The sequence below is a fragment of the Hermetia illucens genome, chromosome 1, assembly GCF_905115235.1.
Source record: "Hermetia illucens chromosome 1, iHerIll2.2.curated.20191125, whole genome shotgun sequence".
NCBI classification, from domain to species: domain Eukaryota; kingdom Metazoa; phylum Arthropoda; class Insecta; order Diptera; family Stratiomyidae; genus Hermetia; species Hermetia illucens.
In genome coordinates this window covers 54,824,493-54,850,935 of record NC_051849.1, presented here as the reverse complement: position 1 = coordinate 54,850,935, position 26,443 = coordinate 54,824,493, and the positions used below count along the sequence as shown (strand labels likewise).

Here is a 26,443-nt window from a genome sequence, read left to right as displayed (position 1 = left end):
AAAGTCAGGTCCCATGGCAGTATGGGGCGATTATAATCTAAGAAATCGACGGGTTGCGTAATTTAAAATATATTGTTTATTAGCAGCTTATTTGTAGGGGAAGCCAATAAGAAAAATGATTTTTAACTTAAATCCTCCAGGTAACTGAAAATACTTGGCGCGCATTTTCAAACGAACGTATATCTACATTTTCTTCACATCATCACTTGTGTACGTGTGAGGAGTTGCGCTGTACGTTGTACGCTGTTGCACATTTGCAAGCTATGGTATTCACATGTACCGCTGCAACGAGATACCATTCGCCATCTCTCGCCCAGATGGCGCTACTGCTATCGCGCCGAACAAAGTCAGCAATCGTACGTGCGGTCGGTGTGTGTGTCGTTGAGCCAAGAACTGTCGTTTTCGTTTTTCGGTGTGCTTGAAAATATTTTGCTCAGACTGGTGCCGGTCGGCATTGTGGCATCTAAACTCCACGTTAAACAGATAGCGCACGGCGTGATTGTTCAAAATGTGCATTTAGTGGGCGGAAACCGCCGCAGCGTGACCGTAAACATTCAAGGTAAAGAATAACTTTTTGATTTCCAACGACTTGACGGATGGAAAATGGCTGTTACGGTTTGGATCGAGCTGTCGCGGGTTTGCTGGTACGTCATTGGTCCAGAGGCGGCTCGTGTGGATTGATAAGCGCCAGGATGACGCTATTGTCAGCTGGAGCGGGTTTGTTTATGTAGACCTGGCGTGGCAGGGCGAGGGTCTACGTTGATGCCTTGAGATCGTCGCAATCGAATAGGAACTTGGCGCTACATAAAACCAAAATAAAGTCCCCGTCGCCGCTGGGCTGAGCAATAGCGCGCTATTGGGTGACGGAACATCTGTCGCGCGGGCTGAACTGAATAGGTGTGAGTGCGGTATGTGTTGGTGTGGTGGTCGGTGTGTACGGACATAGTTTGAATCTGTCATGGCTGCTCGATTCTAACGAACTCCCGTGACACGGAGCTTTTGAATTTCAATCATTGAATTTGTGGCAATCGCATAAATTAAATTGTAATCGAGTTGTTTCCATTGTTTCAGTTTATTGGAGGCTCGGGATGAGGCAAAGATTCCTGGGATCCGCAACTTAATCGGGCCAACAAATGTAAGTAAAGTTTTGAGTATATTCCATGTAGGACAAAGTCAAATTTTAAATAAGCACTCGTTAACCGTCTTGAACGAGCATTCGAAATTATGAAAGTGAATTTTGTGATGAGTGAATAAATGTGTTGTGCAGTGGCTTAAATTATTTCATATTGGGACGGAGATGGGCTGCATGACCGAAGTTTTCGTCAGAAAACCATCACCCTCTCGAAAATGGCCTCATCGGGCCTTACCTCTGAACGACACGCACATTTTCAATTACCCACAGCAGCACGCATCGCCCATATCTTGAGTTTCTCCGGGTCCTATCGTGAATCCGTAGGGTCTAGGGTGCAGGTTGTGCTGGAAACCCATAAATTAAAAATGCTCCCATACCAGGAACAGGGGAATGCAATGCATGTCGTACGGCGAGGAAAATACATAATTAAAGTTCCACTAGAGTGAACTTCCTTATTTTCACATCTTCCTGAGGGTAGAAGGCACTTAGGAAACGGCTCAAGTTGTTCAGTGGGTTCTTGTGGATGTGCGGCAAAAACCAGGGGAGAAGAAGAAACTTGTTCCCGCCGGCGGCGCGCGGTGATTATTTTTATCTATGCTGGTCGGTGATGTAATCGCCAGTTTGAATTTTTTTTTGTTTGATCTCGAGAGAGGTGTGTAAGTGCGGAATTCATTTTATCTTTCCGATATGAGCCAGTGCATCTGAAGTCGAAGCAAATAGAACTTTGGATCAAGTTGAATCACTTGACAAATGATACTTTGGAGATATGTTCTCTTCTGACAGGGAAAATTAAGGATACACTTAAAGAACAGTCTTAGAGAAGAACATTCGAAAAAAACCAAATGGGATTGGGGATGCAATGAAATAATTTAAATACAATGGAGACATGTTTCCGCTAGTAAACTATGAACATCCTTTTGGCTTTCAAACGCCTCTTCAGAAAAGCAGGCAACCCTACATACAATATAACAGCGCATCATATATATCTTATTTTAGTTTTTTTATCAACATATAACGAGCGATTTATTAGAAAATCAGCTTACGATCAACTCTTGCAATAGTGTAGTGTCCTTTTACAAGCATTGCAAATTAGCGATGGTGGATAGTGGGAAGTCGCAAAAATAGTAGCTAAAATAGTTTTTGAACCTGTTAAAGAACACCTCGTGAACCACATCAACACCCTGTTGGTCATTTTGGAACATCGTGCGGAGTTTAGCTTTCGCCTGCTCTTCATCAGCTTGGAAAAGGATTCCCACAACATCAACAAGGTAGGCATCAGTGCCGCTCCCTAGAGCCCAATTATCGCTGTGGCGTACCGTTTTGATCCCACGAATTCCTAATACTTTGGCTATTGTGGAAAGGGCAAAAGCAGGAGAAGCCAACCGGCTCAGATCATCAGAGCTACCCCGTTGTGTTTACGAAGGATAGCAACTCCCACACCCTAGAACCGGAGATGTCTTTGTTTACCTACCCCGCAGCTTGGCACAAAGAGTCTCCTTCATAACTTTGGCAATGCAAATGGTGACATGGTACAGTATAGACCAGTGACCCGTGCATATTGCCGTACTCATATACGCATTTGCGTATGCATGTTATAGGAGGGGCAGATCCTCCTTGGTTTGTGCAAGTGATTAACCGTCTGCTCCCCTACCAGTTAGGAGGATGTCGCCACTGATTACAAAGCCTTAATGACTGCTGGCCGACAGAATGACGAAACCTTTTGGTAAATACTAGAAAAAGGAGGAAAAATATGTAAGTTATTTTCTTTACCATACGATAGTAACTTTTCGTTTTATAATAGACACATAATTGCTGAGGGAAAGATGTTAGTTTCATTTGGAAATCAGATTTTCAAGATTATAAAATTGCCGCTTTTCTCGTGAAAACAAACAGAGTAAACTCCAATTACTTATTGCCCTCAGGATTAGGAGAAAGCAATAATCTTATTCTATGCTTAAAACTACTTAAAGTAGAGAAGTTAAAGGGACCAAGCTGTTGTGCGTTGTAATTTCCGCAAAGCCTAGGAGTCGGGGAATGAAAGTAGACTTCGAGCTCTGCGAAGGGCACAGAGGCGACAGAGCAGTCTATCAGACTCGAGGAAAGTTCAAACAAGTCGGGAAGCCGGAAGCTAGACGCTTAAGGTATGAAAGGTTTTGTGTATTTCTTTTATAAAGAGATTTGAGTGTGCATTTATTCCATTAGTATTTAGCACGTAATATATGCATATATTATATGAAAATATCCACTTTCGGATGATGTTGACATTCAAAGTCTTCAATTTGCACAGAAATGACAGCTTTGATCTAGTATAACTTTGTTAGTAATAGTGCGATTTTCCGAAAATTTGGCAGGATCATGTTCTATGCTGTTCTATGCTTATATTGCTACAAAATTTTGTGATTCTAGGGTGAACTTAGGGGGGGGGGGGGGTTTCCTGTCAATTATTGAAAATTATAGTAATGTACTATTATTAAATTTATTTGAGGTATCGGTATGGAGGGTATTTCGGAGCCTAGGCACCATATAGTGGCAGCCTTTTGATTTTTTTCGGATTTATCGGTTGGGTAGTTTCTGAGAATGGGTTCGTTAAAGAAATGATCACTTTAAACCCCCGGCATTCCTCACCTTTCCAACAACTACCAAAACTAAGACCGGCTTCGAAAAGTACTATTCGAGACCTTTAATTTGGTACCCCACATGACTATATTTGATGAAAAAAAATGTACACCCCCCTTTTGCATTTATTGTCAACTGAGGTCTTGAGTGGAATTTAAGCAGGATAAGGAATATCCGTTAGGAGAGTAGAAAAAGGAAGTGCGTGAGGATTTTAGGGAGTAGCGCATAGATGACACCTTCTGACGTTTAGCGCTAAACCATTAGTCGAGCACCAACGAACCAGAGTGTCTAGGTTAGATTGAAGGGAAACACAGTCCATAGGCGACGATATAGCGGAAAATAGCTTAAGGTCGTCTGCATAGACCAAACAGGGACAAGTAAGGAGGGGGGAAGGTCGTTAATAAAAAATAAAAATAACAAAGGGCCCAAAGGGAGAAGGAGTGGGAAGTGCAGCCGTCAACAAAGACGCAGCAGGATCGGTTGGAAAGGTAAGAGGCAAGCCGTAATACAAGTGGAATGGGAACGCTTAGACGCGAGAGTTTGAATAGAAGTATCTTGTGATTTACAGTGCCTTTAGCGAAATCAGTGTAAATGGTATGTACTTCTTGCCGTCAATTTAGACATTTGGCGACAAAGCTGGTAAAGTCAAGCAGGTTGGAGGCAGTGGATCTACGCTTAACGAAGTCATGTTTCTCTTTCACTATGTGGTGGCCAAAGTGGGCGGACACTGCACCATCCCATGCTAGTGCTTTATTATAACTTTACCGGCCGGAAGCCTATTAATTGATTACCATGACGATTAACAATTTATTATTATATGGAATAATTTGTTATTTGGTATTGAGGTGCTTGCTCTATAACGTTAAGCCCCATTTACACGGTGATAGGACTGTCATGAAAGACATGTCCTGACAACCTCATCGAAAGTCATATGATGAAAGTATAGTGTCTACACGATTATATAGATTGCAGCAATCGTGACAGTAGCAATATAGCGGACACTGAAATAATTGCAGCAATAGCTGCTGTCGTGGGTGAAATAATAAAAATTAAACGCGCAATTATACGTACATCTGATGCTCCTAATTTTCTGACGAAGCTTGTTTGAAAACAGTTCTGATAATGGTAACAAAACTTCCTCAGCTACTGTTGAAAATGAGAAGATCCAAGTAGGCCTGATAGTTCCCTTACTGTCACGGAAATACTTTCAACTATCTAGTCAGGCGACATAGTGTAAGTGCTGTAACAATGGTACAATAGCGACTATCATGTTGTTTATTCCACAAAGTTGGTTTGACCGTTCCTGTCATGACAGCAACTATCACTGTGCAAATGAGGCAATTTCATACGGTTTCAAAAAATTTACCCTTCTTGAGGACGTAAAAAAACAAGAATAACCCACACATGAGATCCGCGGTTGCCAGACATATAGTAGAGCAGGGACACGATATGTCATTGAACAACGCTATAAAAACCCGAAATGGTGGAAAAATTTTTTTCAGAAGATAACACTGAAGAAAGGGACAGTTAGTCCCCGAAGTACGTATTTGTTTAAATTAGATACTTTTAGCCAATAAATAAAACGGAAAAAAGTCTTCGGAGGCAATCTTTCATTTTAAGACTTCGACTAACAAACTACCTGCTAATCCAAATTGTTAGAAAATCCACATGATTGTTCTTTGTTAACTTTGATTCATTGGAAGACACCGTTAACACTTCAGTGTAATTGGGTTTTAATTACTAAGGGTTCGTAAGAGCAGGTGAAAAAGTTATTAGTAGAAAAAAAAACCAATTCGGCTGCCATTCTAAGGGTTACTGTAACTTACTAAAATCATCTTAACATACATAACCCGGAAGCAATTTCAACAATAAAACATAAGAAAATTATTTTTTTTTTGCGATTGGTTACAAAAACGAATTAGGGAAAATCCTAACTTTACTGAAAATATTTTATTTACCGATGTATGTCTTTTTATGAAAAACGAAGCACTTAATTATTAATGCTATCGAAACGGATAGATGGAATGAGCCGCTATGGCCGAGTTCACCCGAATAAATCCACTGGACAACTATCTGCGGGGATATTTGGAAAAAATGTTTTATAGGGAGACTCAAAGGTCCTTAAAAGAAGTTACTTCTATGATACTGCTAAAATATAAAGCAGAATGTTATCAAAAGTAGTACTCAGTTTCCCCAAAAGAGCGTGCCATCGTCTATTAATGAAATATACTCATTTTGAGCCCTTTTAGCATTTTTAATAAAACCATGCAGAATTCAATTATCTTTGGATGTTCATCCATCTAAATATCGGTTAGGTTTTTTTGGTCCGTTAAGAACAAATTTCTTCGTTTCCATGCGAAATTCATCGTTTTGTTTTTACGTATTTATGATTTTTTTTTACAACTTTGTAACTACCACTTATTAAGTATTTAGGATAAAATGATGTGGACATGAATTTATTAGAATGAAAGGAAAATCAACTTTTTTGCAAAAAAAAAAAAATAGTACATTGAATACGCTAAAGCGCCAATGGTGTAAAACAGCGAAAGTTTGGGAGAAAAACACAATTTTGCGTTTGGAAATTCATTACTCCCATTCCAAATTGGCATTTAGAGCAAAGACCTAGCTACCATCCAGTGTTTATTTCCAGCTTATCATAAATTTTGCGTTATTACGATTTATGTCTTTTAAAGACGAATTTATTTTAAAAAAATTAAAATGCCTTTGGGCATAAACATTCTTAATCATTTATACCACAATTTACTTTATATTTTTTGCTTATAATTACATTAAAAATCATGTGACATACTCTTTGTCCGGTTATATAGATTTTGATATGTTATATAAACCAAACACCCTTATAATGGGCAAAGTAAATACAATTTATAGCATTAGCATCGTGAAAATAAAGGTTCTGTTAACTCCAATTATCATATAATAAAAAGCGGACAATTTTGTCCGAGTAGACAAAGCACAGAGAATACTCCCGTGCGTGAAACAAAACCTTATTAAAATCGGTTTACTATCTGTCTGTCAAACCCATTTCTTCATAAATAGTTACTCCTATTGGCATGAAGCAAGGTGTATTTTTTCACCGAATATAATCATGGGATATTAAATGAAAGGACTTGATTAGTACTTTCCAAATTAAAGGGAAAAAATTACAAAGCTACCATTACATGGGATCTAGGCCTGAAAATACCCTCCATAGCGATATCTGTTTAAATAAAGCTAATATCATATTATAATATTGTTAGAAATTGACTGGAAAGCCCCTTTAAATTTATCTTAGTCATCAAGTTTTGCACTAAAATAGGCTATAATCTAGAACATGATGCTGCCAAGTTTGGTGAGAATCGCACTATTACTAACAAAGTTAAAATAGGTCAAAATGATCTCTTTTATGCAAATTTACTGCAATTTAAATCTGAACGTATCACACTAAAGTGAATAGTCTGACATACTAAACACATAAACACTACCAAATAGGTGGAAATGAGGTAAATATACATTCAAATATTCTTACATATTCCGTGATTTTAAAGTTGTTTTCTGGCCGAATTTCTCCCAAGCGTAATGAGGGTTTCATATCATGTCATTTATCCCTTCTGTAAAATAATGTCGATAGCAAAACATGGCGATAATTCTCGTTATACGGTTGAATCAAAGCCGTCACGTTTGGTCGTAAAAATATTACTAAAATACAGACCTGACAAGAGAGGAGTGGAAAGGGGATTCCCACGGGCACGGAATTCTAGCGAGGCGCAACAATCCAAATCGGATTAGGGCCTTGAACACTTCATTCAGGACCGTAAGGGTACACTACAGGATTACAGTACCCTGTAGGAGGCAATGTGATCAGTTATCATCAGATTAAAGCGACATATATGTAGAATCTGTGTACATACATACGAAACATATTGGAACGTCTCAAACGCACCCTATCTCTTGCGCGGGGCGTTGAAGTGCCAGTTGCCCACGCGGCCCCAGATGGCTTTCTATGTACCGGAATGAATTAGAATCGGTATTATTGCATACTTGTACATGTTGGAATTTGTAGGTGGCGAAAAATAACAAATACGTCACAAAGTCAGTCGCCTATCGAAGAAGTATTCTTATACGAAATATCCGACTAAGATCCTGATGTGAGCATAATGTAGCATATTTCACAAGAAATTCATGGTCGCAGAAATCTATTAGTTAAGTTTGTAGGTCCGCCATGTTGGATTTGTCATCTACGATTATATTGGATCAGGGCCTTGAAGATCGTAACCGTACAATACAGTACATTGTAAGAGGCAATGTGGTGAACATTGCGCTCATCCGAGATTATTACCCTGATTCGGCTCAGGTACTCATTGAGAGCCGAATCGTCTGGTATCCGACATCCAGTCCGTTACGACAGCCCAGTGCTCTAACCACTTGAGCCATCCCGACACCCAAGTAAAAAAAATAGATACATTTTTTTTAAATGTCCATAATTTGGTTTATTTTTTGTTCAAATTCATTTTAATTAGGTATAAGCCTTGGAGAATTTTATAGATTTTAATGACTTTAAGGTATTACTGAATTGAGTTTATTACACGAGGATGCAGGTTTGAAGTTTCCGGACGATGCCTCGTGCGCAAACGAGATCGGGCATATTGAATTTCGTCGTAGTAAAAAATTTCATGCATTTTAGAATGAACACAAAACCGCAAGTTTGTATGTCCCTTCATTATCCCACAATAAATTTACAAATTTTGCTTTAAATTGGACCAAATCTGAAAATACCTTCCCTGAATGCCAACAAATCTCTGAAATTCAAGTTCAAACCATAATGCTGGATATTACGATTACTTCGAAAAAAGATTAAAATCGGCCCAGTAGTCCCCGTAAAAACAAAACTAGAAGTTTTGAAAAACGTGGTTTCGAGATAAACGCATCCCAGAAAGGGTGATGTCACAGTGCTAATATAATTCATATGAAAAATATGTTGTTTTGTGCTTTCTTGTAGCAGAGTTTTTTTCTCACAGAATATGGCCATATCGAATGAAAAGGCTCAATTAATACTTTCCGAAAATGGTCTTATTTCGAGATTCTTATTCTTCAATTTCTAATATTAGATGGAACACAGTGGAGTGAGGATTCAAAATGTGAACTCCAAAAAGTGAAACAGGTTCTCGTTCTCGGAACCTATCCAAACGAAAAATCTGAAAAAGTCAGAGTGATGTGTACATTTACCAAATCTAGGCTTCAAAACACATTCCATTACTATATCTGCTCAAATAAAGTTAATAAAAGCATATTATTACATTACGTAAATTTACTCGAAAATTACCTTAAGTTAGAAGTTAGTGCACTAATGCCACAATACAATATATAAGTACAGTTCTGAAAAATTTGAAGAAAGTCCAACTATTATTAACAAAGTTATGGAAGGTCAAAGTTTTGTATTTTAGGTGAATTTATCGCAGTATGAGACGTGTATGACGTCATCATCATATAAAGTGGGCTCATATGAACGGCAGAGTTGAAGTTTGGAGACTTATAAAGGAATATTTTGAATTTTTAGCTGTTTTTTCTACACTTTTTCTACAGTGTAGTCTAGTTTTTCTACAGAAGGTGAACCCGAAGCGTCCAGCTTCCGGTTTCCTCGACTTTTTTTTAAATGGATTAACTGTATCACCTACAGCATGCATTTGTTTCAAATTGCCATTTCTTCAACCATTCAGAAACGATAGAACCACAAAATTTTAGTTGTTTTGGTCGTTAATTTGATTTAAGGGGGGAGTTTTTGCAATTGTCTTTATAATACATGTCAATAGATTTTTGTAAAACAATGGAAAGAAAAGTGCGATAAATGAATATGAAACTTTAAATTTATGCCCCTCATGAAAGGGACCTATCCAACCGTAAAATAGCTCGCCACTTCAGCTGGACCCATTATATTCTCGTGAGATTTTAGACTGATCTCAAAACTAAAGATACGTGAAAATCTTCTAGGCGCCCTTTCTAAGTTATCGTGAAAAGCGGAAAATTTTGAATTCGGAGTCAATGCAACAACAACACAGACATCGTAGCGAATTCACTCCCCACGTTAAACTAGTAACAGTTTGGAAGCTTCTCTCTCTCAGTAAGGTCACTAAATACCTGTCACATGCGAAAGTTTAAAGCATCGATAGTTAAAGCCGAAATATTACGAGATTCAGAACGGTGGTGAAGTGATCTTTCCATCTATTCAGCTGCTTGTCATCGTGGATGAAGAGTCAACAGTTAATGCCCCTCGTAGGTCCATCGAAAAGTCTCCGGCCACATGCAAGGTTTTTCGTGATGCGGTGTACAGTTTTGCGATCTGCGAGCACTACAAATTCCCCTTTGTTAAGGCGCACACTACATTGAACTTCCCGGGATATTGCACGGTATCGGAACTCGAACGCACCACGCTCGTCACCACTTCAAGCAGATAAAACCTTCAATTCATTCCGTTCATCGATCCTCTTCCACGCTTCCGCAGTCTGCCAGATCTTGTGTTGACCTTTCAGGGCGTGGTCGACGAACGGCGCAAGCATTTTTTATAGTGGCTCAATGGTCATCGATATTCTCAGGCTCAAGGGTTACTCAGTGTATTTGCTATCCCGTCAGCGGCTCCACATTTGATTTTTCTTGCAATTGCATGACTAAGAAAATTTTCATTGGCGAGAATAGAAAGAAGAGCCAGCCACCATTTTGCTGTTGCGTGTTGTATAATTGTATTTGACATGGTGACTGATTGTGCCGCACATATGTTATACATGCCTCTCTTGTTCGCATATCCAGAAGACAACTTTCGAATCTATTATTAATTGTAGAGCGGTAAATTTGATTACTCTTAGGGTGTCCATCAGTTGAAATCCAACTAAACTTATAACAAGCTCTGTACTCTGATAATACGCTACCAATGACGAGACGATGGGAGCTGCGGAAATCCACAAACCTCCGACCATTATCGTTACGATCGCCAAGACTCCTATATCCGAGCAAGGTGTTGTCAGAGCCTACCTGGGCATTCGATCACCCATCATGATTACAATTTCACCTTTAGGAAGTATCTACCGAACTGAGTGTAATTGCTCATAGGAAGCATCCTTCACCTCCAATATATTGGAAACCTCCGTTGGTGCATAATAATATACAATTGTGATGTACCTTAATCTGGACTGGAATCTTGCAATCAGAATTTTGTCAGATACCGGCTCCCAAGTCAAGAGAGCGTGCCTTAACGCATTGTTGACGTTTCGGTGACATTATGGTTTCGAGATTTGTAGGTTGCTGCTAACCCACAGATTTCTATTTTTTTTAGTCGCCTTTTATGAAAAGTGGGGAAGACTTCGAGTGTATTTTTAAGCCTCAGCTCACAAGGCGTCGGGCTGATTTCGGCCACATATTTTAAATTATAATTTTTGAAAATAGTGTAATTTTTTAAATGAATATCTCAACGTTTCCACCGTTGCGTATATCAAAGCTTACACACGAATATGTCTCTTCTTCGGCAGGTACCCCTATGAAAGTGATTCTGCTGCTGAAGATGAGTTTTCGGACTTATCAGAAGGCGGCGTCAGTGGCGATCCCTCCGGGATAGATCCTAAATTTGGTAACAAGAAAAGATGGTCGAAATCGGAGGTGAGTAGACATAATTCTGAGTAGTACTCTCTAATTTTAAACTTATTATTTACTCTAGGACGCTGCTTTGAAATCCCTCGTAGCACAATACGGCGAACGATGGGATACGATTTCAAAATTTTTAAAAGAGCGGTCAGATATGCAATGCCAACAACGTTGGGCAAAAGTTGTCAATCCAGAGCTTATAAAAGGACCTTGGACAAAGGAGGAAGACGAAAAAGTTATAGAACTTGTCAGAAAGTATGGACCGAAAAAATGGACGCTTATTGCACGATTCCTGAAAGGTAGAATAGGGAAACAGTGTCGCGAACGGTGGCACAATCATCTAAATCCTAATATTAAGAAAACAGCGTGGACCGAAGAAGAGGACAAAATTATTTATCAAGCACATCAGCAATGGGGGAACCAGTGGGCGAAAATTGCAAAATTATTGCCAGGTGAGTACTTGAACGCCCCAATTGCAATGGAACCGTCATTAATCATCATCTTTAGGACGTACGGACAATGCAATAAAAAATCATTGGAATTCGACTATGCGAAGAAAATATGAATATTTCGATAGTCGAAAACCAAAAAGTGGAAAACGGTCACTAACCGATCTAAGCGAACCGCGGATCAATCTGAAAACTTTGATGAAGAACTCTGGTGTGCAAGGTGCGACGCAATCGCTTATAGACAATTCAGATAATTCGAATTCGTCGAATGTTGTGCTGAGCAGTGAACGGGAGCATGACCCTTCACCATTGACAGTGACCGCTAAAGGGGAAGCGAATCGTAGTTATACATCTCAGAAAGGTAAATTTGAATTGGCTCCATATATAAGGAGTAGATCGAATAATAAATTTGAAATCGAACAGGATCCGATGTGCGGCTGTTGAAGAGGAAAATGCCAAACATATTGAAGAAAGGGAGGAAAACTTATGAGCTGTCCGAAATGCAGGTACGTTCAAATCGCTGCTTGACTCTTGCTTCTTATCTATCAACTTTCCTCATAAATTTCATATATGAAATAACAAATTATTCCACTGAATGGTATATACACACCCTTAAAGTAGTAACATCATTTCAAAGAAAAATACACCAAACTCTTAGTCATGAACATTCAAAATACATTAAAAACGGACAAATTTTACAGACAGCAAACGAAACCATCCTATCACATTCCACAATTCATGAAGGTATTGTAGAAAGTTCGGGAGATCTGGATCCATTAAAGTCGCCTCTGGTGACACCAATCAAACCATTACCATTTTCGCCGAGTCAGTTTTTCAACTCGCCTTCCTTGAATATATCATTTGATATAAATATACCAGCCAGTACACCCGTTAGAAGGCAGCCTGAAAAGGTAAATACAAAATGCGGTCAAAGGTTATATTTCATATGTGAAATTTAGATATGAAATTAGATTTTCTCCCCGGAATCACAGGATTGTATTCAAAATCTAATTTTGTTTTGTAGGATGGCGATTCGTATCCAACGGAGCCGATCATTCAAATCAATGTGGATGGGGGAGATGAAAGAGGTCATAATCGTATTTCTGGTAGGAGAGAAATCGAGTCCCATTACATCACAGAAACGCCTTCAAAGAAGATGCTGCTTGGACCCAGGACGCCAACTCCTTTCAAGGATGCTTTAGCTGAACTTAGAAAACGTCATGGTAGAAGGTAGGTTTTTGCTTTAAACGCCTAGACCGGTTGATGTTTATGGCTTACACATTGTTTCTAGGTATATACCCCCGAGCCCATCGCGCTTGGTTGAGGATATAGCTGAGATAATGCACGACGAAGAACTACAAGATATGACTGGTGATTCCGTCTATGAAACTGATACGAGCGCGATGATTGGTCGCAAGGCGCCCATCAGATCTACTCGGGATTTCAAGGAGAACCTTCAGCCTCCTAAAAAAGCCAGAAAATCATTGGTGAACAGTTGGGAGAATGAAGTGCTGCCGAATCAAAGTGAGGTGTTGCCTTATGAGACGGAAACTCCGGTAAGTGTGTTTGTTATATTTGCGATTGGCAATCTATATCTAATGACCTTCGAAATTCTATCCATTTCAGAGTAAATTCCTGAATTCTGATTCAGGTGTGGTCTTCTCTCCGCCCAGTATTATGAAAGACACATTAGGCGATTCGGGTTTGCTTTTGGAATCGGACGCGACAGTTGTTAATACCCCAAAAAAGAAAGTACAGGTAGATGCAAACACATTTAATCATTACTTAACAGATAAGATTGCAAATTTCGAATATTCGTGCATTATTAACGACAATACAAGTACAGCAAAGAAACCTCAAAGATTCAGAGATATTTATGTGAATAGTAGTGATAGTCGAAAACCGTTAGTAGATAGCACAAGATGGACTCCTACGGGTTATAATGCTCCCGAAATTCATGGAATAAGTCGACTACCATTCAATACGTACGATGAGAATACTCAAAATTCAGAAGATGTTACCACAACGACTACGCGGTTTCGTCGAAATTACTCGGCATCCTCGGTATCATCTACACTTTCCGACAATAAAGAAAATTGTTTCGAAAATATTGAAAATAAAATAAACATTCGTGCATACCCAGTACAATCTATGTTCGGTTTCGATCGAACTAATCTAGCAGATTCGCGACATAATATTCTTCAAGAAAGTAATCAAATTCCTAAAATGGAAAATTTTGCAAATCAGTCTGTGAAGTATTTCAACACAGAATCGAGTCAAACATCGGCTGAGCCATGTACGTTATTTAGTAACGCGGATGTAAACAGTCCAAGTAGAGTTTCACAAAAAGGCAGTAGGAGGGTTATAGAGGAAGGGACTTTCAAAAATTATGATTTAAACGATGAATTTTGGTTTCAATTTGACTCGTAGGTATTGTGCTACTTGTAAGTATTGTTGAGAGGATTTGCCGTGATTGGACTTCTATTTGACTGTAGGTTGAATACTGGGAATTTAGCGGGATGATAATGGTAAAGTTGGTCAATTCAGAGCAATCATTGAAAAATTGGAAAATTTGTTGTCAAAACGAATTTGGCTAATTGTAGTATATTTTGCTGGATATAGAGGCTCAAGTTATTGAGGATATAAAGTAAGGCTTTTCTCCCGCCAGTGGAGTCGTCTGCTTTGTTTATCCCTAAAAATACCGATATGAGGTGTTATTGAATGTATGATGCCACTCATAGCTCATCGTAACAATTAATATTAGATCTAAGCCTGGTTTTGTGCTGAAGTCAAACTATTGACAGCGGATTGGCTGTCTCGCGCCACCGCTTTACTTAGCTAGGAACTGCTGTGTCTTCTCGTAGATATTATCTCTATAAACTTTCCCAGCCGAATCTTCATCGCCCATAGTCAGATATTATCCGCACCCAAGCGGCCGCAATATCGCTCATGAATTCCTTTGTTTTATAAGTGTCCTGTAACGGGCAAACTATTTTTCAAGGATTTCTCTCGAACAGGGCTAAGATTTCGCAGTTTTACTTACTAAGAACACAAATCTCGGAGGAATACATGAGTACTGGCACGATCATTGTCTTGCGCAATAGGAGTTTAGACCCTATGGGGTGACATTGCAAATGAAACGGAAGTTCAGAAATGAATTGTATTGGCGACTGTAACTGTCATCACGTTGAATGTCATTTATAAATAAAGCATCCCCGGAAAAAACCTTCTCCAAGTCAAAAGTTGTTACCCAATTATGCCCCTAAATGTTAAAACATATTATGTGAAATTAACAAGAAACACACGCGCTGGTGCACCTCTTCAATTGACCAGTTCTATTGAATACTTTTTTTAGCGCGAATGTGCATCGTCCTCGCTTTATAGCTTGAGTGAGTGTGAGTGACTGAAAATACCCCATTATATGGTTTTTGACTGCCGCGTTTATCGTAGTGAATGCCAATCTACCACACAGCATTTATTTGCTACCAAAACGATAGATTATTCCAGGCACTCACCAACTTGGTACGTGTCGTCGCCACGGCGCCTTTATGCATCATTCTCCGTTGACAAGAAATGATCGGAGCGACTTCGGTCTGGATTTTTGGTGAAATATTTAGGTTTGCGCTTAAATTCCGCAAAATAGTTACCATTTCTGCCGTAACCCATGGCTGATATGCCGCGCCAACGTAAAGTACCAAGATGCAGCGTTCATAAAGTCATGAAGAAACATTATTATCTCCTGTTCAGTCATTTGTGGAGTATAGGGCATCCACGCAGTCTTAGGTATCAATGAGACTGATTCAGTTTTATTATCATCTCACTTAATGCTCTGAAAATGATAAGCCTACGGCAGCGGAACAGCCCGAATACGATCACGAACATCCAAGACGGCCGGGATTCGAACCCGGGGTAACAAGATAGAGAGACTGGCGCCCAACTATCGTGACCGCTGCTGAACTGTAACTGTAATCGACACCATTTTTCTCATGTATTTGGTTATATTCCATTCTTATTTTTTCTTCCTAATTTTCTATTTGCGCTCAGCCCTTCGTGATGTAATCTCCAATTCGTTCATCAGAAAAAATGTGTGCTTAAAGTTTCAAGAAACTTAAAAAATTAAATAAAAGACCTTGATTAGAACTTCCTGAAGCATCTTAATTTTAACCTAAAGTTACAAAGTGGTCACTTATTTCGAGGCTACATTCTCAAAAACTACCTAGCCAAAAAATCTGGGAAGAAAAACATGATATATTTAGTCTAGGATTCAATTACGCTGCATTCCAAAACCATAATGTAAGCCTACTATTATTAAGGAAGTTATAATAGGTCGAACTTGCCCTTTTGTGTGAAATGACTGCAATATAAACTTCCGGTTCCCCATTTGTCTTTCCTTCTCCTCTCAGCTAAACTCTAGGGGTCAGATCAGGCAAAATAATAGAACTGTGGAGAAAAATTTTAATTATCCCATATAGCAACCTAATAAAAGTCATTTTTGTGCCTCCATATGCTGAGTGAATATCATTCCATTCATTCAAAAGTTGAAAATATGCATTAAAAAGGAAGTTGTTTCCAAAACATAACAGCTTCCGATATTCGCTCATATATCTTTTAAATTTCTAACCTCTATACCTACCGTTGAGTGTAACAAAAACTCAACAGCAAATATCGGTAAGTTGTGTCTAATCACGTAAAATAACTAAAACATTCAAAAATACCTTGGCATACCTTGGAAACCGGAAGCTAAACGCTCCAGGAATGAAAGGTTTCGTGTATTGCGTATATGGATTTTTGTACGTAGCTCCTAATGTTTATGCATTTAGTTTGTTGTACTGTCCACTTTAGTATGATACTGACTTCAAAACCTTAGAATGTAATAAATTCGCACAAGGGAGCCAATTTTGACCTGTTATAACTTTGTTAGTAATAGTGCGATTTTCACCAAACTGATAGTATCGTGCTCTATAGTGTACCCTATATTACTGGAAAACTCGTTGATTCTAAGGTGAACTTGAGAGGGGATTGCGGACAATTGCTAAAAAATGTACTTATAGTAAAGATGGTACTATACTATTGTATTATTAACTATATTTTAACAGGTATCGGTATGGAGGGTATTTTGAGGACTAGACAATCTTGTCTAATGGTGCCTCGTCAATTTTTTAAGATTTTTGGATTCGATAGTTTTTGAGAATGGGTCCGTAAACGAAATGATCACTTCGTCAGAACTGGTGCTACCTTTCGAAAATATATATCGACCTTCCATTTGTTACCTCACATGACTATACTCCGTGGAAAAACTGTGTGGGGGTGCCATTTTGTATGTATGGGGACCCCTGGGGACAGTAGTATTGTCTATTTCCGCTTTTAAAATATCATCTATTTACATTGGCAATAAACGCGACATAAATATCAGAAATTAATAAATTTAATTTAAACTTAATCACTGTTACCAAGCTGGCTAATCTCATATTTCTCATGGCGGCGGTGGTTGGGGTATCAGCTTCACGATTTTGAATTTGTGCTCCGACCCTGAATCACAACATGGATCTTGGCCTTTGTCTAACAGGTATTTGGTATAATAACATTTGTCGGCGCGGGGGTGCTTGCATATCAGTATTGTGAAATTCCATCGCCATTAGCACTACGATGCATCAGTTTCGGACCTTATAGTCGGTGAATATCAGATCGGGCGTTACAACCCTTAGTACCAGGTTCGCTTTCAAACCTTTTGCAACCACTGTTCGGAGCACAGCCTGCACTTCGCATTCAATAAAGTATCCACGTCTTTAATAACGTTATCCGCCTCATTAATCTGCCTATAACTATCCTATTTGAATGGCTTGATTAGCCATTATGAATGCATTTACATTTTTGTTTTGTGTACCATTTATTTACTGAGGATATACTTTGAAACTCTTTTTATCTGAGTTGAAATTAATGTCCCTGTTTTTTTTACAGTTGGTATATAAGTTGAAAAAGGAGAACTAGGTTTTTTTCCTTATCCTGTAAATATTTTTTCCCGCATACGATCGTTTCGGAGACCACGTGCCTCCTTCCTCAGTGCTACCTGAATACCTAAGTAGGGTTTAAAATGCCTTTAACATTTTCGATTGGATTAAGACCTGGACTTCTGACTTTTCAGTTAACAAAAAAATAGTATTGAACGAAACGGAACATTTTTTTACGCTTTTGCTACATGAATACTGTCATCTTGTTGAAATATGAATTCTGTGCTATTATTTATCTTTTGGAAATCTAATTAGAACATCGTCCATGATCTCTATAAATCATATCTTTCTCCTTCATTGTTTTTTTTTTATAAAACACAATTACAGTTTTGGGTAATACTCCCCATATCATGATCCACGCACCTCCGAAGTTGCAATTCAGTATTGAGGAGTCATTCGCACGAAGATCCTGCCAATAATAGCTACGTCCGTCAGGTCCGTCTAGATTAATTTTTTCTCATTAGAAATAATGACCATTTTTCCGTCCTAGCCATAGGATTTTTAACATAATCCAATCTGATAACTTTGTCAGAAAATGTAGGCTGAGCTTCTTTATCGATGTTTTCGATGCTTTCTAGTTGAAAGTTGCAATTTTGACACAATTTGTGACGCGCTTAATCTAATTTTAAGGGCCTTTTGTGTATCTTCATGTTTCCTGTAAATCTAAAGTGGAAATGCTGTGTTTCGAAACGAATTTTGTATCGCTTCCTCCGATCTATTAATTCCGCAGTAAATTCCACAATTTTCTAGTTTCTTTTAAAATCACGATTTTTTTTTCCACTTCTCCTAGCCATTTCAGAACATAATATTACATAAATAGAATTTTGAAAGCCGGCGTTTTACCGTTCTTTTTTTGAGATTGCTGTGTGCGGCTAAGCAAATTTAATGTTTTTTTTGTCGAAAATTTTGCAAAAATCGACATATTGAAAAAATTTTATGTACTGCTCTAGATGTATATGTGTATAATCAAAATTAAAAATTGTAGATGAGATTGGTTTAGCCGCCGGACCTTCAAAAAGGAAAGCGTGAGGGATAAGCTGTGCAGCCACCATTTTTTTTGCATTACTTCCAAAAAAAATAATTTATACAGATTATCATGCATATATAAACCCTTTATCAGAATTTTAACTTACTTCGTTATATGGTCACTCGAATATATTCACTGTCTTTTCATAGGCTTACAAGGAAGTTTCACTTCTATGTGAAATGAATCCCGTACCTTTTAGGGCAGCCCTCGCAACCAGAGCGATGTGAACGGGCGCGTTGTCTTGCACAAGGAGCAGCGCCAACTTGCCACGTCTCTTCTTTACTATTGCCTCACGGGCCTGACCCAGTAAATTAGCGTAGTACTTGCCGTTCATTGCAGTTCCTTTAGACAAGTAATCAATTAGCAAAGTTCCCTCGCTGTCCCAGGAAATGGTAGCCATAATCTTCGCCGACTTTTCCACTTTGAATTTCTTTGGTGGCCTTTCTTCCTTTTTTTTATCCGCACTAGAAACACACTTTTATTTTTAACATTGCATCAAAATTAGAACTTTTATTTTTAACATTGCATCAAAATTAGAACCTTTTCATTGAAAAATCTTAATTTCCTAACTTCCATTATTTTTGCGACCAAATCCAGGCCTACTCCGCCACTGAGAACACCGGTGATAGCAACTGTCAATCGAATTAACAACATTCGAAATAAATTTTGAATGTTGTTAACCCCGCTGCGCCACATGTTCATGCGAAATCTCTCCAACTCGTTCCTTGCTAATCTGCAGTTCTTCCATTTTCTGCCGCAATTTAAATCTTCGATCGGTCAGTACTAATTTTTGGACTTTTTTTTTAACATCTTCGGTGACTACTGTCATTGGCGACCCGGGTTGGGGTCATCTTCATAGGACCCTCTTCCTTGTTGAAATATCCAAGCCCATTTTTAAGGTTTTGTGTAAACACAAAACCTTATTAAAATCGGTTTACTGTCTGTCTGTCTGTCCGTCACACGCATTTTTTTCGGAGACGGTTATAGCGATTGACACCAAACTTGGTAGAAAGGTGGGAACTGTGAACGCTCACGCATACAATGAATTACATCCTTTTACGTCGAATTTAAGGGGGGGTCCCCATACATGTAAAAGTGGGGTGTAAAATTTTTTTTCATCAAATATAGTCATGTGGGGTATCAAATTAAAGGTCTCGATTAGTACTTTTCAGTTGATATTCGTTGGAAGAGTGGGGAGCGCGGGGGGTTGAAAGTGATCACTTCTTTAAGGGGGCCATTCTCAGAAACTACCTAGCCGAAAAATCTGAAAAAAATCAGGAGGCTGCCACTATATGGTGCCTGGGCTCCGAAATACCTTCCATGCCGATATCTGTTTAAATAAAGCTAATAATAGTATATTACTAAAAATTTTTGTAATTGGTTAGAAACCCCCCTTAAGTTCATCCTAATACCATGAAATTTTGCAGTGATATAGGCTATAATATAGAGGATGATTTTACCAAGTTTGGTGGAAATCGCACTATTACTAACAAAGTTATAATACCTCAAATTTGTTGCTTCTTTGAAAATTGAAGACTATGAATGTCAATATCATCCGAAAGTGGATACTCTCACATAATATATGGATATATTACGTGCTACGTACTAAGAAATACACAAAACCTTTCGTACCTGAAGCGTCCAGCTTCCGGTTTCCCGACTTGTTTAACCATTGTATGCGACGGTGCAGAATCCCCAAGATCCGATAGCATTTCTCCGATGCTCCTAATTGCGACAATTCCGAGGTTCCGTTGGCATCGTGTCTTTGGCTGTACCAGGGATAATTAGAAATGAACCAAATAAAGGAAAGAGAGTGGTATCTATACTAACAATGGGTCATGTAATTAGTGTTATCAGTATCGAGATGATGAGTCACCACTAACTACCTTAGGTCGCGAACTTATCAGCATCCCCTCGTAGAATCCGGCTATTTCGATGCTAAGACTGGCATGTTCGACCTGAGCGCATATCTTCTGACGCAAATTCTGTTGAGCGCTTGCGTGTAGTTTAACAGAGCATCTAACTCGACCCAGTACGGCCGCATCTTATAATACACCACTAGATCCCATGCGCTAAAGATATTACTGAATGAGCGCCAATTGTCGAGGTATTATAGATCCTTGGTTGATATTAAAAGAGTTTGGCCTTTGTAAATCTGATGAGATTGTCGGTATTATGAAGACGGTTAAAAGGAGAGTGAGCAGGGTTGGCTAGAACGCTGAGCTCTAGCCTTTTGTTCGGTGATACACCGTCGTATGCCGTTCGCCCTCCTGAAGTGCAAGACTCGAGGCTTGTATCGAAGTACTAGGTGCTTCTTCTGTCGATGTTCAATACTACCAGATTCAAAAGGTAGCCAATGGTAAGAAAGTCAACTTGTGTGTAGCTAGTCACAGTATCCCAGAAGCAGTTTTGACTTCGGTCACCTATCAATCTTTGACCTGGAATATACATATAAGCATGTTTCTCCATATGATCAATTTTAGTGGTGGAATGTGGTCTTCTTTGAAAACTGCCACTATGCGAACTCAAATGTTTCACATCCTTCTCTTCCACTTGTATGGCTGTTGCAACTTCAGCGGCACGGAATCTTATTGTGTACTATTCGGGTAAGGGCGAGGCAGATAAGTGGTATTAGTGGTTTTCTTGTGTGTTTTTTCATCTTATCCCAGCAGAAAACGGATGTATCCGTCAAATTGATCTTGGATGCATCAACTTATTTTCTCCTCACTTCCTAGAAGAGCAAACATGGATCTATTGTCAAGAATGTTGCGCCTATTTACTTCCACCAAGCTTCCATTGTGAAATTTTAAAGCATCATTAGTTCACTGATTCCATTAAGATCCATTACCATTAATCCGAAACGAATCTTTAAGGATGCTCAATGCAATATCTATTGTTATGACAGAGGCTGTCACGTGCTCGCAACCACATGGGCACACACCAATGCACTGCATCACAAATACGGCACTAACAGTAGTCCTTATCCCCGGATTTTTGCTCGGGCAACTCTCGTCGCGGTCGAATGTGTGCAAGACTTTTCCATCTCCACAAAATTTCAAAGAATGTATTGTGAGTTGAATCTCCCTTATATAGTCTTCTTGTGTATTCCCTATGTCAACGTTTTCAAAATTCGTTTGGCATTGAAGCAACTTCCATCGGCTTCACGAATTGATTTCATTGGGTTACACTTCGATGTCGATGGTAGAGGGGTGAGTGGGGATAGGTCGTATGGTACGTGTTTATTTGTGTTTATCGGCCTCGAATTCAAGATCCGTTCGATCTCGACGACCAAAGGTTGCATTTCCTCATATGTGAGTAAGGTGTAGGATAGGGTGTTCTGTATCAAATGTTTTGCCGATTTAACTCCAATCACCCAAAGGGCGTCAAACTGTCGACCCCTCAAGGTACACTCTCTGCTGATCGTTTCTTTCTTATCGCTGATTCTGAGGACGGTTGAAGTTGATCCCAGACATCCAATCGCCCTATGCATTGTGTGTATTGATAAAAATAATCTTCGCCTTTTTATCGGAGAGTGCAATAGCACTTGGAATTATTTTGTCACAATTTTTCATTGTTGTACATTGCAATTGTAAAGAAAGATATTTAAATCCTATGGCATATTCCTAGTATAACTTGATCTGAAATGTGTACTATTATGTGTGCATACACCTACCCATAGTTATGACTTGATGAAAAGTAGAATTGAATTATTATGGCCTCTCTCATCAAAAACTTACAAGTAGAAACGCATTCTGTATTATAGGCACAAATTCGTAACCCTTATATTTTACTTTATTTTTCTTACGTAAGACTAAAGACATAGGTTTATTCGCACTACAAACAGTCGCTACAGGTTTCAATGTAACCTCAGGTTTACCAAAAGAGGCATAACATTTCCAAACAAATACCTGAAAATCTACTAAAATACTGCAATTCTCCTAGAATAAAAATAATATAAATAGGTAGGGATTCCAGTGAGAAAAAAAATATAGAAAAAAACAACCTTACACATAGCCGCTTGTACTTAGAGTCTAGTAAAAGTTAGTGTATTTATTCTACTAATATTTAAGTTAATATTTATTCTATACGCATCTAATATATAACACCAAAGAATCAATCGATAATTACCAAAAACTCAAAGTTAGCATACAACAAATACTTTGCTCTTGAATATTAATGATAGAATTGATAGCAAACAACCATTCAAAACTTTAATGACTTTGAAGAAAAATATTCTAATCTTGTGAGTTATACATAACAAGGTGTTTGGTTCAGCTTAAACAAAAGGTACTAATTCGGTGAACATGTTTAAACCATTTGGAGTGATAACAGTCCAAATCCAATTAAAACAACCAACCAGTCATCGCATTATTCTATACAACAGATTTAACGAAGCCTAGATTATATCTAAATTCTTATATTATTATGTTGTATTAACAATTAAATCAGAAAATAATTTCCTTTTTTTTTATTTTTAACAACTTTTAATACTTTTAAATTGATTTAAATTCACTCGCAGTGATATGGTATTGATTGTAAAATGTCCAGTGTTTCGTCTAATAGAATAGTGCGATAAGTCTGCTTTACAATATTGACAGACGCGGGTTGGCATGAATTTGATTCTTTTTTTTAACGAGAAATTATTACTTAGCATGTTGGAGAAAATTGGTGAATTTTCATTAAATTGTTTTTTGTTTCCAATTTGTTTTCTTATATACATTATTATTGTGTTTTTATATGTTCTTATTTATTTCGATATTTACATTGTATATAATGCAGAGCCTGTAACTGTCAATATTGTAAACTGATTATTTAAATAAAAATTAATTTAACACAAGCCAGAGTTTTTTCAATATCACACCGTCTTTACTATGTGATCGCAGCATTCTGCTAAGGGTGAAAGGAAGATGGTGAGGTAGAATGTCTACAGTAATGACATACTTTTTTATCATAAGAGAACAACCCTGTTAATTAGGGGTAATTTTTGAAAACTGATTCCAAATACACCTCCCTATTATTTACAGAAACAGATCCTCGATGCCAAGTGGGAGAAAGTTGTCTGCGGAAAAACGAAGGATCAGCAATACATGACGCAGCAAGCTCATATGTGTTTGAAGAAAATATCTTTTCAGCCGCGTTCGTTGAACTTCTACAAAAACTGATGCACATAATAATTGAAATAGTAGGAATAGTTAGCTTGTAAGCCCAAAATGCTTAGTTTAAATAGTATCCTATGTTTGTGACTAAACCGATTATAAAAAGCGTAGTTACTACCATTTATTTTGTAAATTTTAATATATTCTATTCAAACAAGGAAGCCAATAGGATGAAAATTCGACATAAAAAAGTTTGCTTATAATTGTCAAATATTTTCTACAAACAATAATTAGTGCTTTGATATGAACATAATATCTTTTATGTCATCACTTTTATATAGACCGTTCGACACGAGTATGTCTATTTTACAAACAATTTTATACCTTGATTGCATGTGAACTTAGCAGTAATTCAGGTGTTTATTTGGGCGAATTCCAGTTCATCTAGTTGCTCGCAATTGGTTCAAATTTATAGTCATGCTAAGTGAAAAAATAGATGTAAGCAACATTGTAATCTACAATAAAGTATGATTTATATTTTTCTAGTGTAATCACCCAGATAACCGATGGATGCAATCTCAAGTTTTCTTTCCAGGAAATATTCATTTATTTATTACAGTTAATGTGCAATAATGCAGGCGCCACGAGGTTTAAATATTGAAGAACTTTGTACACGTGGAATCGACTGAATTATCCAATTTCATGCCAATTGTTCAAGTATTACATGTATTTTATAGGATTGACAGCGACTGAAAAAAACATTTGAGATCGCACAAACCATGACCTAGTAGAGAAACACTACAGTAATGCGCCAAACCTCAAAAGCACTTTCCTTAACTGCCATTCGGAGCATATATACCGACAGAGCCACTCCTCATTATAGCCGTGAAAGTTTTCTAGAAGTATGCTTCCCCCATGCGGCTGCTATCTTTGTTATGGGAGGCATTGAAGTTAGCAACGGAGTACTTCTGAACTGAATGTCTGCGCTCTCAAAATCAGCCACTGATATCAATATAAGTGTATATTGATATAAACCGAGTACCATAACTTAGCTTTTCGTCAATCGGATTGTAAGCTTAAACTTATACATTTTCTGTGCATTACATGCTAACTTTGAGGACATTCTCTCCTTTCTGCATGAATACTATTCAGTCCTCATCGCATTCGGTACCAGGGTCGGCTTGTCCAGATTTGATACGCCAGCTGTTTAGCGTGTCAATCCATAACACCTTCTGGCGGCGTGGAATCATTTTCCATCGACTTAGATGTTCAGACTAATTTTAGTGAGCGATTTATCACCAGCGCAAATGTCACGACTGTAACATCAAAAACGTTTCTTGCAATTTCTCGCTGATGAGTAAGAATCTCTATCAGCCATGTATGCCCTCACTTTAGGCTTGATATCATTAGGAGTAACATCGAGGCAACGTTCGTTGCTTTGGTGGTCACCCGGCACTCGGAGCCATAGAAAGCGACAAGGGAAAGGGCACTGCGCTAGATTCCGAATTTAAGGCGTTCATCAATTTTGTCATCATCAACAGCGCAACAACCGGTATCCAGACATCCCGGTTTTGCGCCGAATTCCACCAACTCGATATCTCTAAAAGATGTCTGGTTTGCTGGCCTACGCTATCGCTCCATTTCAGGCAAGGGTCTGCCATGTCTTCTTTTTCTGCAGTAGATATTGCCCTTACAAACTTTCCGGACTACATCATATACGGATTCGGTGATCCGCCTCCGCCCGATCTTGTTCACATCCAGACGCTCGTGGTATCGCTCATAAATGTCATCGTTATGTAGAGTAGTTTTTGTAAGCTGAAATAGGCTCGGTTGGCAGCCAGCAATCATGCGCGGATTTCATAGTCATAGCTGTTATCAGTTGTGATTTTCGACCCTAGATAATCTCTTTAATCTCCTATATTTATTGTTCTCGTTTGACCAGTGCGATTCGATGTTGTTGGTTTTTGGCGCTGACGTTGCCTCCATGTACTTCGTGTTGCCTTCATTAATGTGCAGCAAAATATCTCGTACCGCCTGCTCGATCTGTATGAAGATAGACTATACACCTCCGGTTGTTCTTCCCGTAATGTCAATATCGTCAGTGTAGGCTGGATTTGAAGAGGAGGTTGCCTCTCGCATTAGCATCTGCATCGCGGATTATTTTTTCCAGGGCCGGGCTAAAGAGGACACAAGACAACATCCTCTTGTCTTAACCCGTTGTTGATGCTGGTTTTATTTAGCCTCACAGATTGGTCAGTCTTATTAATTTCGTCGGGATATCGAATTCTCTCCCATACTATCATAGGCCGCCTTAAATTCGAAGAAAAAATCAATAATAATTCTATGAATAGCGAAAAAACTCCAAAAATGAGGCAGCGCCACATTGAATTAAATATGATCAACCTAAATTGACATTCTGTAAACATTTCGGGGCAGTTAATAGACTTTTTATTGTTATCAAGAAAGATTGACGAGATAGGAATCGCATT

General features: G+C 38.4%; 1 protein-coding gene across 3 annotated transcripts; it reads left to right on the top strand.

Annotated features, from left to right (window-relative positions):
- The first annotated feature begins 350 nt into the window (after positions 1-350).
- LOC119653570 (myb protein) lies at positions 351-24,505 on the top strand. Of its 3 annotated transcripts, none has more exons than XM_038058298.1 (11): positions 351-559; positions 1,072-1,135; positions 11,263-11,389; positions 11,448-11,826; positions 11,882-12,184; positions 12,247-12,329; positions 12,525-12,734; positions 12,848-13,053; positions 13,115-13,379; positions 13,450-13,581; positions 23,883-24,505. In XM_038058298.1, coding segments are annotated over exons 2-11 (1,845 nt in total). In that variant the 5' UTR covers positions 351-559; positions 1,072-1,133; the 3' UTR covers positions 24,021-24,505. The 3 variants fall into 3 exon arrangements, with proteins under 3 accessions (XP_037914226.1, XP_037914244.1, XP_037914234.1); XM_038058306.1 differs by lacking the exon at positions 351-559 and adding an exon at positions 625-908; XM_038058316.1 differs by lacking the exon at positions 12,525-12,734 and having other exon boundaries at positions 352-559.
- Positions 24,506-26,443: the final 1,938 nt, after the last annotated feature.

Bases quoted from the DNA above. Each gene is read 5' to 3' on its own strand.
- LOC119653570 (XM_038058298.1), top strand. The intron at 11,390-11,447 runs GTGAGTAGACAT...TATTTACTCTAG, and splicing joins AAAGATGGTCGAAATCGGAG to GACGCTGCTTTGAAATCCCT. The intron at 12,185-12,246 runs GTAAATTTGAAT...GAAATCGAACAG, and splicing joins TAGTTATACATCTCAGAAAG to GATCCGATGTGCGGCTGTTG.